At 36.8% G+C, this 20,519-nt stretch overlaps 3 protein-coding genes across 9 annotated transcripts in view; 2 read left to right on the top strand and 1 right to left on the bottom strand.

The window, feature by feature from the left end:
- Window positions 1-220: 220 nt before the first annotated feature.
- LOC143343766 (malectin-A) lies at window positions 221-4,140 on the top strand. The gene is made up of 4 exons (XM_076768988.1): window positions 221-1,377; window positions 1,673-1,855; window positions 1,961-2,018; window positions 2,109-4,140. The coding sequence occupies exons 1-4, from the start codon at window positions 1,021-1,023 to the stop codon at window positions 2,315-2,317; spliced, it is 807 nt and encodes a 268-aa protein (XP_076625103.1). The 5' UTR covers window positions 221-1,020; the 3' UTR covers window positions 2,318-4,140.
- Window positions 4,141-10,845: 6,705 nt separating this feature from the next.
- Fabpl (FABP-like protein) lies at window positions 10,846-14,412 on the top strand. Its single transcript, XM_076769038.1, has 3 exons — window positions 10,846-11,314; window positions 13,875-13,979; window positions 14,280-14,412. The coding sequence occupies exons 1-3, from the start codon at window positions 11,072-11,074 to the stop codon at window positions 14,334-14,336; spliced, it is 405 nt and encodes a 134-aa protein (XP_076625153.1). The 5' UTR covers window positions 10,846-11,071; the 3' UTR covers window positions 14,337-14,412.
- A 1,299-nt stretch (window positions 14,413-15,711) lies between these two features.
- LOC143343624 (uncharacterized) overlaps window positions 15,712-20,519 on the bottom strand; it is a 92,983-nt gene continuing 88,175 nt past the window's right edge. For all 7 annotated transcript variants that reach the window (XM_076768699.1, XM_076768696.1, XM_076768700.1 and 4 more), the window contains one exon: window positions 15,712-20,488. In XM_076768699.1, the coding sequence (XP_076624814.1) occupies window positions 17,012-20,488 (3,477 nt within the window). In that variant the 3' untranslated portion in view covers window positions 15,712-17,011. The remainder of the gene's footprint in view (window positions 20,489-20,519) is intronic.

The following is a 20,519-nucleotide window of genomic DNA, read 5'->3' as shown; positions in this document are numbered from 1 at the left end:
AGAATTTACGTTTCTTCATTAACATTTTTTAAGATATTTTAAAAGTAATTAAATTTTACGTGAACTGCTCATTTTTGCCAAATCGATTGATTCCACAAAATGAAAAAGTAAATTCTTTTTTTTGCCAATTTATACTATTGAGTATAATTACTAAGAAGATTTGGAAAAGTGGAGTTAATTACTGTCATTTACTGTCGCGTGAAAACGTACCTTTAATGATCTAATAAGGATCAATCCTGATTCGCTCCAGAACCATTGGCATTCAACCAACTATTATCTTCGGCTATTTAAGTTTTCATGACTAGGTATATTTCTTTCGCCCAAAATTACTACTACTTTTTGACAGAAGTAAACATATTTTTCCCCCAGTAATACACAAAGAAACTATAAAATAAAATCTTTTTCCTCCGGATTAATATTCGTTTCTCATACAATCGATACTTTGTACTAATAAAAAATGATTGTTTAACGCAATTGATGATAGTGCAAAAATTAAAAAATACAGATTTAGAAAATGACAAACGTTAGAAAATAATAGCTTATGCTAGATTAAAATGACCTACCTTTTAAAAATTGGAAACTATAGGGAATTGGAATTTTAAAAAAGGATCTTCGAAGCTAATCAGAGTACGTACAATGTGTACATCATTGTGTACTTGCACTAAAAGCAGTTTCATATGCTCACTGACCACCTAACCTGACACGTTTACTGACCACGTAATCCTAACGTGGCTACTGTCACGTATGATAAAAGCGCGTAATTTGTGTTTCGAGAGTGATGATACTCGTTGACAAAACGACCAACGAGATATCTTGATTTTATTCTATCAACAAAGAATTAAATTTGATCGAATAACATGTGGATTTCTTCACGCGCGACGTCAACGTATCGTTAGCTTTAAATGTTTATTTTAATCGTAACCTCACTTGCCGGTAAGAATCACTCCAAAAGCAGAAAGTTATGATTGCACTGTCAATTCGAAAAAGTTGAACTTAGCTTTATTATATAATAAGAAAAAAATGACCACGAGATGGGAAATATATTTGTTGACAATATCAACATTATTGCTTGCTCTCTGCGTACGAAGCTTTCAGAGTCTGGAAGTGATTTATGCAATAAATGCTGGCGGAGAGGCGCACACTGACAGTTATGGAATTCGTTATGCCAAAGACCCGTTACTGACTAAAGTTGGGACTGCGTCTGATTATGGCAAACAGTTAATTATTGGACGAGTAAACGCCATCGATCAAATATTGTACCAAACAGAGCGTTACCATCATAGTACTTTTGGGTATGATATTCCTATCAGCGAAGATGGAGATTATGTTATGATATTAAAGTTCTGTGAAGTTTATTTTAATTCTCCCAATATGAAGGTAACAGTTTACGATGTTTTCCATATGCAATGAAAACTTTACATACTCTGTATAATATAAACGGTGCTTATCTATTTATCAGACAAAAAGTGATATCTTTTAGCACGTTATTACAATTAATTCACAATGCATTCACATTGTTAATCGTATTGTTGTTTGTAATCATTTGTTTTTTTTCTTTTTTAAACAAAATAATTCTGTATTGTACAAATACTTTCCTATTTTTAAAAATAGAAAATATTGATTATCATGCAAATGCTAAAAAATTGACTATAGTTAAAAAAATATTTTTCAGGTGTTTGATGTGGTATTAAATGGAGATCATACCGTTGTTACTGACTTAGATATCTTTGAAAGAGTTGGCCGTGGTATAGCGCACGATGAATATATTTCATTTAAAGTTCAAGCAGGGAAATTAATATACAATGACGAAGAGTCCGATATCTTAACTGGAAAAATCCGAGTTGAATTTATAAAAGTACTATAATCATTTTTGTTACTCGATTCGCAGATATTGATTTAATGCGTTTCACGCTGGACCAATGTTTGATAACTTTTATTAACTTTAATTAATCGATTTCAGGGTTATAGAGATAATCCGAAGATAAATGCTATTGCTGTTGTGAAAGGAAATATGAAAGGTACTATACGCTAGTTTGTTATTCTTTATAAGTCTTTGTTATAATTTCGACAATGATTAAAATTTTTTAATCGATTTAAATAATTTTCAGATATACCGCAGTTAGGTCCTATTCCTCAGGAGCCAGAGGAGTACCAGAATATACAGGAAGACGAAGAGGAATCTACAGTTCGTAGTCGACATACGAGTGGACCCAGAACACCGGATCCATATTCCATCGACGACTCCTCAGTAATGTTACCAGTTTTCGTAGCTATTGGGGCATTTATTCCGTTACTATTTTGCCTCTGCAAACTATAGGTGGTGAAATGTTCTGCACAGGAATGCCTTGTACTTAAGAATAATAATGTTCTAATCAGCTTAGGTGAATTTAGCGCGTGAAGAGATGTCCGCATCGATCGTGTACATAGGAACAACATTTTCGTTTATTAAGCTACGTCGTCACACCTTACCGAAAGCTATTTATTGTTAATTTAATTAAATAGACATATCCGCGTATGTTTATGTACGAGGAGGGAGTATTCCGGTCTGGATCTGCAATTTTTAGCCTTTTGTTATTTTTTAAAAGAAAACCGGAAACTATCGTCCTTCCGCGAAAAGAAAGCACAGCGTGTTTGCATCCCACTCTTGCTGCAGTCCGCTGATTGGCTGTCACCGGATCTTCGTTACCGTTTTCGACCAATACCTGCGAGTCAGCGGACTACGACAGAAATGGGGATGTAACCACGCTGAAGAATGGTACTTTGTATTGGCATTACACACATGCAGGGTGTTTCCGAACTGGTGGTACAAGTGGAAACTAAAAATAAGTAAAAAATGTAGAGTGACATTTTTTCGTATGATGTTTCATTTTCGAATAAATCGACGTTAACGATTCGTAGAGTACGTGAATGCTAGACTGTATTATAGACTAATCTTCGTTGCGTTTGAGTTTATAAAGAGTACCAATGTCATGGCTTGCTATCATATCTAATTCAGATTCTTTAAAATGCATTCGAACATTTAACAACGGAAATTACCCTGGAAAACGTTCGTAAAAGTGCAATATGCACGATACAATTACGTTGGTAAAAAAGCAGACATTTCAAACAATTTTTGTTAAAACTGCTTATCCTTTAGAATCTCAGCTAAACAATCGAAACAGTAATTCAAATGACAAAGCGATATCCTTCATCATTCAGACGTAAGCGTAAATAAATGAAATCATATGCAAGTGTACACGTACTCTACGAATATTTAACATTGGTTTATTCGAAAAAGAAGCTCCGTACAAAAAATGTCACTTTACATTTTCGACTTATTTTTCCATGTAGATTCACCCACTTTTCACTTGAACCACCAGTTCGGTAATATCTTGTATATTTACTTATGTTTTCAGTATACGCAGTAAATTAAAATAAAGAAAGTTACACGAGCTACGAATCATCGAAGAAAAAGTGTTATGATTTGGTATATTATAACATTGTTATTTTTACGAATCGAAGCAAATGGGTATATTTTCAAAGCATTTTACTCGAAAAAAAATGAAACGAGAAAGATCGGTTGTTTTCAAGATTTCAGACTGGAATACCCGCTTAAATTAAGAACGAGGTTCAATGTATAGAAAAGGTGAGAATTTGTGCAATCGCAATTTTCGTTGCCATTTTATGTGTTCATTTGTGAATTATTATTAGATAATATATAATATTTCGTTGGCAATTAGCACAAATGTTTGTATACACGTGTCATCCACCTTTTCTTTCGCGAGTTGTCTGGCTCCGAGTATTTTGAATACGCCACTGGCGCACGTTTACTAATTTTAAGAGAAGCTTGGAATTAGAGTGTTCATGGAGAATCGTGCCGAGTTTTAGAATGGCACGCGATGTCTTATTTTGAGACCTAATGTTACACTAAAAGAACGATATAAAAAATTACGCGTCCAAAAAATAAATTCGGGGTACTTTCGATCGAACTTCACTTTCTTTTTACTATGCTTACGATATTGTTTACTGTGAAAAAATGTACCGTTTGTCCTCAGTATATCGTGTTCAGTTAGTGGAAGAGAATGGAATAGTCCGTCAAATACCAAAGTGATTTCGACCGTTTGCAAATCAGTGCAAAATAAAGCTGTTATTATTGTCTTACAGTGTCGTTTGCTTCGTCTTTTCACTTTTGCGGTACACTCGATATATCCAATCAGCGTAACAATTTATTTTCAAATTATAATTCAAATTTTTATACCCGGGAAAATTTTCTATCCAAAAATTAATGGAAGAGATATAATTCATGCCGACAACAGAATTTTTGTTCACAATTACCTTATGGGCTGTAATATATTTTTATAATTACACAAGATTGAAATATACTACGAAATTTGCATAAATATAAAAATTGGTTATGTTTCTAAATGTTTATTGTGACTTGTATAAAGAAGAGGTCTCGAAAATTTTAAGTTGATATCTGGGGAAATTGTTACAATTTTATTAAGTGCCTACAAATAAGAAAATCTGGAAACGTGAGGTTATACATTGGGCTATGCCAATATTTTCCGAACGATAATGTTATTGATAAATTTATCGTATTCGCGAATTAATTTTCGATCACGCCGAATTTAATTAAAAATAAAACATTACAGATATCACCAGGTGATTCTTTGATCTATTATTGTATCACCTTCGATGTATTTAATATACTGCCTCTTAGAGAATGTATTTTATTAAATTTTATTATTTAAAAAGCAAGCTTATCGTTTTCGTTTAATCGATGAAAACTTCGTTTCATTTTATTCTGAATTACTGAGAAACAAAGTTCAAATTAAAGATATTAGAACCTTGAATCACTTTCATATTTTTGTTTCTTGTATTAATATAAGATTTATTTAAATAACAGAAGCCTTTTCTAAAAATTTTTTTTCTCAAAAGTTTCAAAGTATTCATAGTTTTTAATAAAATATGATATTCCTTTGTTAACAAATAGACTACATTGCAATTTTAACATGTTTTCAGACAAAGCTTCTTTTATTAAATAATTCTTCAGTGAATAGGATCTTATTGGGCCATTGTAGCTATATCTTTACTGTTTCGTCATTTGTTTCGAAGCATTTAAGGTTATGTTCTTAGTCTTTGGATTATACAGGGTGTTCGGCCACCCCTGGGAAAAATTTTAATGGGGGATTCTAGAGGCCAAAATAAGCCGAAAATCAAGAATACCAATTTGTTGATGGAAGCTTCGTTAAAAAGTTATTAAGAATTAAATTCAAAAATTTCAAATCGTTCTGGAAAAATTATTTTCGGTTGCGGGGGTCAATTACAATCATTTTTGGTGAATAGACATACCCCCGAAATCCTACCCACTTTCGAGAAAAAAATTCGAGTAAGTGCTGGAAGTTTTAAGTGAAAAAAAAGACTTTCGAATCGTCTTGGAAAAATTATTTTTAGTTCCAGGGGTCAATTGCAGGCATTTTATGTCAACAGACATACCCTCGAAATCCTAACCATTTTCGAGAAAAAAATTCCTTACTAGAAATATAATTTCTGGCCAGAAATGTCTGCCCGAATTTTCATGCGAATCTTTAAAATGTCATAACTCCTGAACGGATTGGACGATTTTAATGTTTAAAAAAGCAAATTACGCGTATTTTGATGGAGAATATGTGCAAATCGCAAAAGTATTCGAAAAGTTGGTCCTTGACCTCGCAAAATGAGAAAAACCCCATAAAAATGGTCCAATTTTCAAACAGTCATAACTCCTACAATTGTGAATATATTTCAATGAAACTTTTTTCTGAAGTAGAGCTCATGGGTACCTACAAAAAAGTATTAGGCAACTTTTCTGTTGGGCGGCAAACAAAAATACTAAAAATGAAAAACGAATTTTCAAGAAAAATCGACAGGGGGTAGGTGCCTAATTTTTTCGACGAAAAAAAAATTTTTCAAATCGTTCTAAAAAAATTATTTCTAAATTCTGGGGTCAATTACAATCATTTTTGGTGAATAGACATACCCCCGAAATCCTAGCCACTTTCGAGAAAAAAATTCAAGAAAGTGTGAAATTTTTCGACAAAATTAAAAAATTTCAAATATGTATATTACTCTTAACTCGTGAGTCTATTTCCTCGCTCAAAGAATAGTAGTATAATTGTAACACCGAGTTAATAGCTGCGATCTGTTCTGTACTTCGTTTATAATGTAATAGGTATGCGTAGATCGGAAAATAAAAATGCCTGTCGAGACACAAAATCGTATGCCGGTGGATGCAAATTGGATTTCAGCTGTTTCGGGAGCGAGAGGGTAAAGCTTACGCTTGTCTTCTTCCTCTAATTCTCGAAGTTATCCGAAGTTATCCGAAGTTAACCGAATTTAGTGCGCGTAAATGGAGGGGCAGTTTCCTCTATTCACCGGGCTGCCGTCTGGTAACGCTGCGTCAGGATGCGTTTGATAATCGATCGGGTGATTTGCACCGACGAATAGAAGAAAGCACTTCCAACAACTCCAATTGATCGTCAAGCACTGCGAAAGGTACTACGTGACCGCGCATATGTATACGCGTCGACGAGCGTGTTCCTAATGGGAATAAGCTCATTCATCCCATATGAAACGGAAGATCACGTGACCTCCGATCGTCTAGGTCTTTGATGTATGGTCATCACTGGCAATTAGCTGTCAATTCAAGGCCGTACTTGTGTCTCAGAAAACCCGAGCCCTGAGTCTCGAGTGCCAATCATCCCTCCAGAAGAACCAAACTGTACCGTTCAACGGTGGACAGAATTTCGTCAAACTTCGTTTTAGAGGAGTCCATTAATTTTTAGACACTATGCCATCACTTGGATACGAAACAATTCTCAGTTGTCGAAATTAATTCTATTAAACCGAATCTAACAATGGACCATCCATGGGAATTTTTACGACGATGGTTCTGCCATAAGAACACTATAGTTTTAATTTCAAGCTTAATATTTTAACTCTGATTTATTTTCAAAGTTCAACCATTTTGCCTCGGGTAACATTAAAAATAACCTAATTCGATCGTTCGATATACTATAAAATGTAAACAACCATTTATCCGTTACACGCCTAATAAAAATTAGAATCTGAACTATAGTATGAAGTATTTCAAAAATGAAGAAACAAAAAAATTAACTTTTCGAGCAAATAAAATATCACAATTATTATTATTTTTGTTAAAATTATCATAGAAATTATCACGTAAAATTATCGTAGAAAGTAATCCTATAAATTTTGACTTTGTAATTTCTTATCGACCAAGCCCACCGTTCTAATCTTTCCGCGTTACGTTTTTAGAATATAAAAACACTGATATTATGCTATTCGTAATCATTTTAATCGCAATTCTATCGGTTAATCTTAGTGAACTTTGTTATACGGCGCATTATCTTTTTTATCCAAAACGAAATATCGTAAAAGTTCTTGTATCTATTGAATACTTTATTGCCTCCTCATTTTTACAAAAATTTGTATCGCATCTTTGAATTAAGCCGTTTATTACTTAATTTGAAAACAATATCCGATATTAAATACGATTAATATAAAATACGTATGATCTGAACAGTTCCTCCTGCTGTTCATTGCAAATTTCGTTCAAACTGTTAATATTATGGATATTCTAATTTACGACAATAAATGTAAGGAAATAACGAACTGCCTTTTTTTAGGTGGTGTGAGGACACTTGTTAACTTAATATATTATTTTTTTTTTATCATAAATATCCAGGGTGTTCGGTTACCCCCAGGAAAAATTTTAATGGGAGATTCTAGAAGCCAAAATAACATGAAACTCAAGAACATCAATTTCTTGACTGAGGCTTCATTAAAAAGTTATTAAAAAATTAAATTAAAAAATTTTAAATCATTCTGAAAAAATTATTTTTGGTCGCGGGGCTCATTTACAATCATTTTTGGTGAATAGACATACCCCTGTAATCCTATTCACTTTCGAGAAAAAAATTCAAGTAGTTACTGAAATTTTTAGACGAACTTAAAAAATTTCAAATCATACTAAAAAAATTATATTTAGTTACAGGGGTCAATTACAATCACTTTTGGTGAACAGACATACCCCCGAAATCCTACCCACTTTCGAGAAAAAAATTCAAATAGGTACTGAAATTTTTAGACGAAATTAAAAAAATTTCAAATCATACTAAAAAAATTATATTTGGTTACAGGGGTCTATTACAAGCATTTTTGGTGAATAGACATACCCTCGAAATCCTAACCACTTTCGAGAAAAAAATTCCTTACTGAAAATATAATTTCTGACCAGAAATGTTTGCTCGAAATTTCATGCAGATCTTTAAAACGTCATAACTCCTGAACGGATTGGACGATTTTAATGTTTAAAAAAGCAAACTATGTGTATTTTGATGAAGAATATATGCAAATCGCAAAAATATTCGAAAAATTGGTCCATGACCACGCAAAATGAGAAAAATCCCATAAAAATGGTCCAATTTTCAAACAGTCATAACTCCTACAATTGTGAATATATTTCAATGAAACTTTTTTCTGAAGTAGAGCTTATGGGTACCTACAAAAAAGTATTAGGCAACTTTTCTGTAGGGCGTCAAACAAAAATACTAAAAATGAAAAACGAATTTTCAAGAAAAATCGACAGGGGGTAGCTGCCTAATTTTTTCGACGAAAAAAAAATTTTTCAAATCATTCTAAAAAAATTATTTCTAGATTCTGGGATCAATTACAATCATTTTTGGTTATTAGACATACCCTCGAAATCCTAGCCACTTTCGAGAAAAAAATTCAATTGTGTGTGAAATTTTCGGACAAAATTAAAGAATTTTAAATCGTTCTAAAAAAATTATTTTCAGTTGCATGTGTCAATTACAATCATTTTTGGTCAATAGACATACCCTCGAAATCCTAACCACTTTCGAGAAAAAAATTCCTAACCGAAAATAGAATTTCTGATCAGAAATGTTACCCCGAAATTTCATGCGAATCTTTAAAATGTCATAACTCCTGAACGAATTGGACGATTTTAATGTTTAAAAAAGCAAACTATGCGTATTTTAATGGAGAATATGTAGAAATTCTAACAATATTAAAAAACTTGTTCCTTGACACCGTAAAGTGAGAAAAACCCCCTAAATCTGGTTCAATTTTCAAACGACCATAACTCCTACAATTGTGAATATATTTCAATGAAACTTTTCTCTGAAGTAGAGCTTATGGGTACCTACAAAAGAGTATTAGACAACTTTTCTGTAGGGCGTCAAACAAAAATACTAAAAATGAAAAACGAATTTTCAAGAAAAATCGACAGGGGGTAGGTGCCTAACTATTTCGGGGATATTAAAAAGTTTGAAATCATTCTGGAAAAATTATATTCGGTTACGGGGGTCAATTACCATCATTTTTGGTGAATAGACATACCCATGAAATCCTACCCACTTTCAAGAAAAAAATTCAGTGCGGGCGGAATTTTAAACGTTAATAACTTTTTAACGAAGCCCCCATCAACAAATTCGTATTCTTGATTTTCGTCTTATTTTGGCCTCTAGAATCTCCCATTAAAATTTTTCCCAGGGTTGGCCGAACACCCTGTATACACCACGTGGCCAAAATTAAGTAAAGTCTTGGAAAATGTGTGTTCGAAAGAAGATCATTCAAATTTTTCAATCGCTACATTTGCCCGAGTAAACCAATAAATAGCTCGAGCACGTCGAACGTGTCTCGGTAACGGAGATTACATTTGACGATTAAGTGCGTGCGCTGACTTGAATTCATATACGTATGTACCAATACACGTCGACCCTCTTCGTTTTATTAAAATCACAGACAGCAGATATAATAGGGAACGAGCGGGCCTGGACAATAAAATACGTCGTCGATCGACACAAAGGAAGTACATGTTTCGGAATCGAATCGAAAAAAAGCATAGTACCTACGATAATTTTTCTTTCTTTTTCTTTTTAATATCCAAACTCTATTCGCGGGCTCTTTGCCCGTCAATCACAACTCGTTGGACCAATTTGCTAATGCACAACGTTAATTGTCCAGTTAAAGTAGTTAGTCGAATTAGCGGATCGACGAACTCCGTAAAATCGCGTCGCGACACGATAAATGCGATTTCCCATGAGTCTCCGACAGACTCGTGAATGAAACCTGATCGTTATTTCGATCGTACGATCTTAATTCACCTTCACGACGTCGATTAATCCCTTATTGCTCATATTTTTCCAAGAATGATCAGTTTTCTGTATTGGACTTGTATCTAACGTATAATTTGAAGGAAAACAAGTATTGTTATCCCTTAAACCGTTAAATTAAACAAATATCTTTTTTCAAAGCAGTCAAACTCGGGCATGAGCGTTAAGGGGTTAAGCTTTACTTAGAATCCGAGTGTTTAAGCTCTTAGTTAACCTAACCTCATTTTCGTCTAAAAAGAATAGCACACTTTTTCGTCTACAAAGAATAGCACGCTTTTAGTTAACCTAACCTCATTTTCGTCTAAAAAGAATAGCACACTTTTTCGTCTAAAAAGAATAGCACGCTCTTAGTTAACCTAACCTCACTTTCGTTTAAAAAGAATAGCACGCTCTTAGTTAACCTAACCTCATTTTCGTCTAAAAGGAATAGCAGACTTCTGCAAAACTGTATCTCGAAAACTAGGGGTAGATTGATACTGTTTCCGGATCCCTGTAACTGGGAAAGGGAACATTCTACTAGAAAATAGCTAGTGGATAATCTAACCGAGAAAAATGATTTTAATTTGTTGTACAATGATACTGTACCGTTCTGTTCGGGACGAACGAGCATGAAAAGTGTCGGTGAAATGTGACGTCGCCGTCTGTTTGCCGGGCCGGACGGTTAACCGATAATCCGTTCGACACTTTGTCCCGGTCGATCGTAGATTGTCCGGTGTGGGTGTGTGTGCACTCACTCATGTCTCGTGGAGACAAGTGCCCTGCCAGTGATCTTATAAAAGGATCGGTTACCGCCGGGTGCCGGCATCTCGCTGCTAGCAACAGCCTGTGTGCAACGCGTCCCCGATCACTTTCGTGTGCAAAACTCAAACAGCAACGCAAACGGCTCGAAAATGGTGCAGATCGTCGGAAGGTACGAGTACGTCTCCAACGAGAACTTCGACGCGTTCGTAAACGCGTTGGGACAAAAGGAGTACGCTGCCCAATTGATGACCTCGAAACCGATCATCGAGATTTCGCAGAACGGCGACGAGTGGACCGTTGTCATCACTTCCGACGGAAAGTCCGCCTCGACTACCTACAAGCTCAACGAAACGTACGAGGAGAAACTGCCGTCCTTCGATCGCACGTTCCCGGTTAGTCCAACCATTCACGATACAGTATTATTTACTTTTTTTTTTGTACACGAAACTCGAGACTTTAACGTCTGCTACCTATAGAGAAGGATAGTAAGCGAAAAAGGACTCGAAAACCCGTGAATATTTGAAGAAGTTTAAATGTTCCGGTGTATCGACGCCCAATGTGATGCAAAATTAACTTTTTTATTTTTAGGTAATTCGTTTAATGTATTAGTGAAATTTGTCTGAGTAAAATGGGACCAAACACGATAAAATTTCGACCATTTTTATTTAACGTTTGTGTTCGTTTTTACGAGAGTATGTACATCGTGTTTGGTCATATTTTAACGAGAAAAATTTGACGAAAATGTGAACACGAAATTCATTACAAGGGAAATAAAAAATAAAACATTTTAATCTTGCATTATTGCATTAATACATTTGTAACAACGATTTCAAGTTCTCGGTTCTTATCAAAGACGAGCAAACTCGCTTCACGGGGTTCGAGTAAAATAATCCTTCACTGGAGGGGGGGGATATTCTGTTCTGTTTATAACCCCCCTAAAGTGTGTATGCATGTGAGATAAAAAGATAAACTTAAATGAGCCAGGAAAGATTGCTTGGAATTTTTTTTTATTCGGATAAACAGTTACTCACTAAATCGAGCGTACTGTTGATAATGGGAAATTAATAGAAGCACGCGTATTTAAAGATAACATAATACATATTTGCATATTTTACTTAACAACTGATAAATAAACTGTTTATATTTAAATGGAAATGTTGTTATCTCAATGACACAAAATGGACTATACACTTAATTGTTTGTATAATTCGAAACGTTACATATTAATATTTCGTTGCGTTACCGTTTGATTAATTTTCGTAACGAAATGTATTATTACATTCCCATTTAAATTCCAACAGACACTTTTAAACAATTTGTTTATCGTTAGTTAAGAAAAATATTTTAATATAATATACATGGTGTTCGGCCACCCCTGGGAAAAATTTTAATGGGGGTTCTAGAGGCCAAAATAAGACGAAAATCAAGAATACCAATTTGTTGATGGAGGCTTCGTTAAAAAGTTATTAACAATTAAATTAAAAAATTTCAAATCGTTCTGAAAAAATTATTTTCGGTTGCGGGGGACAATTACAATCATTTTTGGTGAATACACATACCTCCGAAATCCTATCCACTTTCGAGAAAAAAAATCGAGGTGTAAAATTTTGCGACGGAAAAAAAAAAAATTTCAAATCATACTAAAAAAATTATATTAAGTTACAGGGGTCAATTGCAAGCATTTTTTGTGAATAGACATACCCTTGAAATCCTAACCACTTTCGAGAAAAAAATTCGAGTAGATACTGAAATTTTTAGACGAACTTAAAAAATTTCAAATCATACTAAAAAAATTATATTTAGTTACAGGGGTTAATTACAAGCATTTTTGGTGAATAGAAATACCCCCGAAATCCTGCGCATTTTCGAGAAAAAAATTCTAGTAACTTCTCAACGAAGCCTTCATCATCAAATTGGTATTCTTGATTTTCGTTTTATTTTGGCCTCTAGAATTTCCCATTAAAATTTTTCCCAGGGGTGGCCGAACACCCTGTATAGTCTCCCTCTTTTCACTGAAAATGATAAAATTTGACCAAAGAATATATTACTCGTTTTGCATTATATTTTATAAAAATTTTTCAGCATGCACCTGTATGGATACATAATTTAGGCTTTTTTGTAATAAAAATATTAATAAACGAAGTACAAACTGATTTTAAATAAATCAAAGGATACTTTGAAAATATAATTTCCAGCGTCGAACTGACTTTGCCGTATTGACATTAAGAAAAAGGTTCCTTAATTACAAATTTCATTTGTTTTACGATCTTACGGGAATTTCATGCGTAATTGCATAGTTTGTAGGAACATGACTGCAACAGAATATTAATATCATGCGATTAATATGCTTCTAAAGACTCTACCTTCGCTTACGCTTCGGACATCGAACTCTGAGGGCAATTGGCTGCGATGGTAGCTCGAGCCGGTAATTGACATCATTCTGCTTGCAGTATATTATAATTCAGACGATGTTTAACGCTATCGAATGTTGTTCTACGTTAATACTGATAATAGAGATACCGATAAGACTCTGAACTTAGATTTCGAAACGATAACAGACAACAATTCATTTTAGACGATATTAGATTCGTAAAAAGTATTAAATTACCAGGGTTCTCGAATATGTAATTTTAACGACAGTATCAATTGGTTTGCACGAAATTTTAGAACTTGAACAAATTATTTCTAAACAGAATAAGAATCGACTTACGTTTTCTAAATATTCGAATTTATTTGATTTTAAATCAAGATTACTATTCAGATCTAGGAAAGTTCGAAAGGGGGATTCCTAAAACTATTGGATTGAAATTCGAAGTCACCTGATATTCAAATAATAGATTATTTTTTGACCAACAAGCCTCTTGCTCAGTACAGATAATGTCTGTCATCTATTATACGGATAGAAATGCGAGGATTTTGTAAAATAAAATTTGTTTTTTCGATCGTTTGCAGAGCATAGCGACCAAGGAAGGTGATAAATTGAAAATAGAGACGACGGTGCGCGACACCATCAAGTTAACTCGCGTCTACGAGTTCACGGACACAACCATGAAAGTTGTAAGTCAAATTTAGAAACATGTTTTTGATTTTTAGAAAATTACAGTTGAATTGGAATCGTTAAAATCATAAAAGAATGTAAATTGAATTAAATGTCTCGATTGCAATTCGATTTACCTTTCGAGGCTAGAAAATTCAATTTTTTACTGAACGATAATAGAAATTAAATTTTTTAAATTGTTCACAATTCCTATAACTTTCCATTTCACGAAAAATATTGGAAATAAATGTTAATATTTAATTGCTATCTGACAACGGTTTGGATACTGTTTTTTTGACGATTAATTATTTCATTTTCAGCACCTCTCTGAGAGCAGGACCGACATTAAGGCAACACGTACATACAAGAGGCTCTAAATTACACGAATATTTAGATAAACAAATAACGTCACTCTTTTACATTAACAAAAAATAAAAGCTTTTTACAACTTTATCCTCATTTTTTTCACCATCTACCTCCATTTTCTATTCGTCGAATTTTCAGAAAAGCAAAATAAAACCTAAATATATTTTGATTCGATAAAAAATAATTTGCAAATTAAATGGAATCCCATCAACGAGAAATTTAGAAATTTCTGCTTTAAATGTCGTTAATTTCGTTCGAATAAAAGATAATTTTTCTGCGATAAAGAAAATTAAATGAAGCATTTAACATAATTTGTTGAAAGCCAAATAAAAAGATTTTAAACTTGAGTTAAACTAAATACCGATCCACAATTATCTAAAAAATAATTTGTTATCTATAGATAATAATATTAGGGAAACGTTGATATAGTTAGAGTGTGTCAGAAGACACATTGTATAGAGCTATTAATAAATAGTACAGAAGTTATAATTTCTGTGATACGTTCCTAGTAATTTTCATAAAATTTCAATTTTATAGTCACTGAAAATTTATGTTCACTTTTTTAATACCTATGCAGGTTATTTAATTATATGATATGTGGCAGTAAGTACCTTTTATGTTAGTGGTTATGCGTGATAATTAATATTATAATAAATATTATAATAAATGTCGTTAATAAATAAATACTCGTTATGGCATTTGTAAACAATGCTTTTAAAAGGCACTCTCCGGAAGCATTAGTGGAATACTTCTAACTATAAAATTCTAGGAAATTTTTTAAATATTGGTTTTAGTGTTTTTTTTAATGATAAATAAAAGAGTGAATCTTTTTTGCTCTAAATGCTGAACAATCTACTAGATCATTCCAATCTATCAATGCGATAGAAAAAGAGCAAAAACAAAAATACTTTAATTTCATTGTTTAAAAATTTAATACAATGAGTAGAGACATATTTACTTAACGTCATATTTCTCGAGTTTTAAAATCCCGTAGCAATGTAGCAAGTGAACAAGAATATACGTAGTTTTGTCAAAAATTTTTTTTAGAGAATTAAGTTTTCGTACCGCCTACATATTTTTCCACTCTACGATTATTAAAAACATCATTAAAAACATCATATTAGTCTTTCGTTAAATTTTAAAAAATGAACAGAAAGCCGGGATATTTAAAAAACATAATGAAAAATAAAAGTTTCACAAGCTTCTACGTATTGAAAGAAAGAGAAAACGAGGAGTCAAAACCTGAAATTAACGCAGTAACATTCATTGATATTTAAATACTCATTGGTTCTATTGTAAATTGTTTAAAACGTTCTTTACTTCTTTATTCGTATCGTTTCGTGGCAATAAGGGATCAAATACTTGTAGTATATAATCAGTCATATGTTTAAAACTGGAAAACAATTTCTTTTATGATATAATTCTTTTTTTTTTCCTTTTTCTTTTCTTTCTTCAAACCTTCGATGGTAAGAACGATTCTCGTTTCTCATCTTACATTATACTTTTCCATCATATGTGGTTTCTGAACCGATGATGCTCGCGTATACATACAAATTGTTCTTTCGTTTCGTATTTGTTCGAATTTATTTAATAATATGTATCACATTAACTCATAAAAGTGCTGTACATAAAAATGAATAGAGAATACATAAGAATGGTATTAATGGATGACGAGCGTATAATATTCTCTCGCAGTATACTCAACTTCAGAATAGGAACAAACAAAACAAAATAAATATATGGTACCTGTCGTTCGCGTGTGCGTGGTGTACGTGTATGTGTATTTGTGTCTGTGGACGAATGTGTTTATGCGCGTGTCTAGAAGTGTAGATGATAAGTTCTCCATAAAAAGTACGACAATTAATCATTAATCAAGTATAATGCACATATAAAATTAAAAAGTATAAAAAGATCGTCCAGCTTCGTGTTTTACGTTAAGAATATGTTAAGAAACCGCCTCGTGCGGTCAAGCGGGACGCGTAACGTTTCCTTCGGTTCTCGAATTTCATCTCTCGGCGCGACTTCATTGGGGCCCTATGTGTTTCGTTTCTTCTTTTGCAGGCCAGTTACAGCACCAAGTGGACATTTTTCTGGTAATCTCAGAGACCAGTTTGAAACGCGTACGATTTATTTACAAATTCAACCGATATCTCCTTTTAGCAAATCACCATCTCTTCCTCATTATTACCCCCACTTCCTAGCGAGACACCTGGTTTCACCAGTACGACCGAAGCAGTTCTGAAGCGATATAGCATGTATTTTTTTTTTTGTTATTTTTTTTTAAACGTATGCTCTCTCATTCTCTCTTTCTCTCTCTCTCTCTCCCTCTCTCTCACTATCTATCAGTCACTCTTTCTCTCTTTTGCCAGTATAGATAAACGGACTCGTTATTTCATCGGTACATATACACATTAATATATTATCTTTTATACTTTACGCTAGTTATTAGTAAAAACTCCTTCCGATTAACGAAGAACTCGACGCGTCGAACGTATCCGGATCGTCCGCTAAAATATTATATTCGTTATATATTCTCTAATGAACTACTTTGGCCGACCAGCCAGATTCGTTCGACGACCAAGGATTATCCTTTACCCGCGAAGCACAATATTCTCGGGTGCGCGATGTACGATCGACAATATTATGAAGTTATGGTCGAACGCGGTGCTCGGGTCTCGCCGCGGATTCAATCGGAGCTCATGATTAGCTGATTATCGTTCGGTGTGACCACCGGTGAGAGGTCCTTCTTCGGTACGTCGTCAATGATCGCGTTTATCTCCACTTTCTCCGACACTCCGTTCTGCAGGACCTTCTCTTTCTCTGTGGTCGTTTTCCCGGCGATCGACGAGGCTCTGCCGGTGATTTTCGTCGCGGTGGCCTTCTTGATGGGCGACGGCATCGTTGGGGTGGTTTTCGTTGTCGAAGACACGCGTTTCGCCGTGGTGGTGGCGGCGGGAGCGGAAGCACGACTCGTCTTCGCGACGGTTCTGGACCGTCCCATGGAGATTTGTTTGTTGGCCGTTTCTTTTACTTGTTTATCGATGATCGGAGACTTTGCTGCGGTCAACGTGCGGGATTTCATCGCGTTTCCGGCAAGCGGAGCCGTCTTGGGCCTCGTGCTGGGCGAGGTGGTCGTCGAGGTCACGCTGGAAGTGGTTCTCGTGGTCGTGGTGAGTTTGGTGGCCGCCACGGTGGCTGTCGCCGGTCTTGTTTTCGTCGTCGTCGTTGACCCGGTCACTGTTCGCATGGTCGAAGTTTTCGGTGCTGTGGAAGTCTTGGTTGTCGGCGCTGGCTTGCTGGTGGGTGGTTTGGCCGCGACGGTCGACTTAGCCAAAGGCTTCACGTCGCCGTTTGCCGTGGGTTTCTTGTCGCTGACGGTCGTCTTCGCGGCAGCCACGGCGGGTTTTGTTTTCGTAGCGACCCCGCTGCTCGTCCTGGTCGCGGTTTTCGTTACGGAAGTCGTGCTGCTGGTCGTTTTCGGAGCTGGCTTTGAACTTGGCGCTTTGTTGGATGCTGTGTTGGAGATAGCCGTCTTCTTCGGAGCATCGAGGTCCTTCGGGCGAGCCGTGGCGGTCGTCGTTGGCTTCTTCGCCGCTGCAACGAGCGTTCTCGTCGTGGAAGACACAGTTTTCGAGGGAGACGTCGGCGTCGATTTTTGACCGGTCTTTGCCGGCATGGTTTTCGTCGGTTTCGCAGGGGCAGACTTGGTGGTGGTTTTCGTTTTGTTCTGAATTATAACTGCACTCGTGACGGCAACGGCTGCAGCAACGGCCGTTGCTGCTGCTGCTTCCGCCACTTTGGTCTCTGCAACGTCGACGGCTTTTTCTACTTCGGGTTCTTTCACTTCCAAAGGAACTTCCTCCACTTTCTTCTCGTCCTGCATTTTACATTCCTCCGTCGTCGCAGGCTCGAACGGTTTCTCCGGTTCTTCGGTGACAGTCAATGTCTCTTTCTCTGGAATTTCTTCTTGTAACTTTGGCTCGGTGCTGAACAGAGTGTCTTCCGGTTTCGGTGACAACAGGCATTCCGAGCCCGTGAACTCCTGCGCGGATTCCAACAAGTTCGGAACGGCTTCCTTCGCCGGATCCTCCACTGCTTGCGTCGCGATTTCGAAGGTGTTCGTTTCTATCGGAACCTCATTCTTCGACTCCACGACAGTGTCGGTTTTCTCTTCGAGGGCAGACTTGATGGAACAGATCATATCATCGACATTTTGCGCGACCTTTTCTTCCAAATTCTGTGGCGAAGGAGGCGGAGTTGGTTCGGTTACGATTTCCTTTTTCACGCATACTTCTTGCTCCTCGACAAAGTTCAGCAAGTTGTCTTGCGCTTGTTCGACAACTTTCTCTTCCGGAGGCTGTGTACACGAGTCCAAATTTTGTGAAACGAGCTTGCAAATATCTTCAGCTTCCGCGGGATGCGACTCGCAAACATCGTCTGTTTTCGTAGGAGACAGACAAACGTCGTTCGTTTCTACAAGAGAGGATTGATAAATGTTGCTGGTCTCTATGAAAGAGGATTGGTAAACGCTACTAGTTTCTAAAAGAGTCGACGATTCGCAAATGTCGTTGGTTTCGACGAAAGAAGAGTGGAAAACGTTGCTTGTTTCTATAGGAGAGGGTTGACAAACATCGTTCGTTTCTACGGAAGGAGATTGACAAACATCGTGCGTTTCCATGGCAGGGGATTTGCAAACGTCGTTCGACTCTACGGTAGGAGACTGACAAATATCGATATTTTCTACGGTAGGGGATTTGCAAACTTGGTCCGTTTCTATAGAGGCCTGACAAGTGTCGCGCGTTTCTAAGAGAGGTGATTCGCAAACGTCATTCGTTTCTGTGGAAGGTAATTTACAAACGTCGCTCGTTTCTATAAGAGTAGAGGATTGACAAACTTCATCAGTTTCCGTGGTGTACGCGGGGAAATTATGATGTCCAGGCGTGAATTCTGGAGCGTCGACGCACAAAGCGGATTGCATAGCGGAGGAGACGTTCGCGTTCTCCATCGAGGTTGTAAAGTCGGTTTCCAATGCGTCCGGAACCGGTGATATCGACGAAGGCGTGTCCGCCTCCTTGACGCAGGGCTCCTTCTGAGAATAGGTTGCCGAGAGAACGACGTCCTCGCTGGTTTCGTCCATGGGTTTCGTTTCGTCGATCTCGGCGCTGGAAGGCGACAGAAGTTGCTCGTTGTCGACGGACACGGCCTCCTTCTCCGACTCGAACTCTGCAGAATAATTCTCCGTCAGCGGAGAATGGTCGGATCTCGCCGCGTCCTGTTGTTCCATCTGGGAAGACTCCGACTGCAAGTTCAAAAAGTCGACGGTGGTTTTCGATTCCTCTACTACAGGGTGCTCGATGAAAGTGGATTCGCTGTCCTCTTGCTGCGAGGACAGGTTCACGAGCTCGGCGGGCTCCCCGGGGAAGGCCGGCGTGTGCGTTGGCTGTTCAGTTTCCGGAGAAGCCAGGTTCGTCAGCTCGGGGTGTAGTTCCGGCGATTGGGCAGCGAGGACTTCTTCCTCGATAACACCGTGCTTGTCGTCCAAGTCGATATTGCTGATATTATGAACGGCGTTCAAGTCGACGCCCTTGTCGAACGCCGCCTCGAAATCGCTAGGTGTGAAAGACATAGCCATAGGGTCTTTTGAGATGTCGTAATCGCGCTCGGAACTCGAAAAGGATTCGTCTACCGTGGACATGCCGGTCCTGTGCAAGTCGGTGCTCGTCAAAAAGCTGGTCGACGACTCGTCGCCGAATTCGGCTTTCATCGACGAGACCTCGGAGTCGTCCAGGTTCAGGCAAAAGCCGGGAGCTTTCGATCGATCGGCCATATAGTCCGCGTCGTCGATCGGCTGCAAGTTTACGCCGTTTTGATACCCCCTTTCTTCGGTTTCGACCTCTCTCGGTCGCTGACAGATTTCTTTATCGAATTCGCTCTGACTGGGCACCTGGATGTCATCCATTTGGGAAACTTGTTTCAATGGAGAACCGGAAATAGGAAAGTCGTCGGCGATGGTCAATCTCGGTCCCACGAATTGAGGCGAAACTGGAACGAACTCAGCCGCATCTGGGTTTAATTGAAAATCCATGTCTTTAGATTGTTCTTGCTCCTCGGCGAAAGGTTTCGTTTCTTGGTTTTCTTCTACTGTTCTGCTCTCTGCGCTAATCTGTGGGCAAATTCGTTTTGTTTTGTACAGA

The sequence above is a fragment of the Colletes latitarsis genome, chromosome 7 (assembly GCF_051014445.1).
Source record: "Colletes latitarsis isolate SP2378_abdomen chromosome 7, iyColLati1, whole genome shotgun sequence".
Taxonomy (NCBI): Eukaryota; Metazoa; Arthropoda; class Insecta; order Hymenoptera; family Colletidae; genus Colletes; species Colletes latitarsis.
Note: the sequence above shows the minus strand (reverse complement) of the source record. Positions and strands in the feature narration are given on the sequence as shown.

What these genes read in the sequence shown, in the direction of transcription:
- LOC143343766 (XM_076768988.1), top strand. Translation starts at nt 1,021, where the DNA reads ATGACCACGAGATGGGAAATATATTTGTTGACAATATCAACATTATTG. An exon ending in TTAATTCTCCCAATATGAAG is followed by an intron (nt 1,378 to 1,672) that starts GTAACAGTTTAC and finishes AATATTTTTCAG; the next exon opens with GTGTTTGATGTGGTATTAAA. An exon ending in TCCGAGTTGAATTTATAAAA is followed by an intron (nt 1,856 to 1,960) that starts GTACTATAATCA and finishes AATCGATTTCAG; the next exon opens with GGTTATAGAGATAATCCGAA.
- Fabpl (XM_076769038.1), top strand. Translation starts at nt 11,072, where the DNA reads ATGGTGCAGATCGTCGGAAGGTACGAGTACGTCTCCAACGAGAACTTC. An exon ending in CCTTCGATCGCACGTTCCCG is followed by an intron (nt 11,315 to 13,874) that starts GTTAGTCCAACC and finishes GATCGTTTGCAG; the next exon opens with AGCATAGCGACCAAGGAAGG. An exon ending in CGGACACAACCATGAAAGTT is followed by an intron (nt 13,980 to 14,279) that starts GTAAGTCAAATT and finishes TTTCATTTTCAG; the next exon opens with CACCTCTCTGAGAGCAGGAC.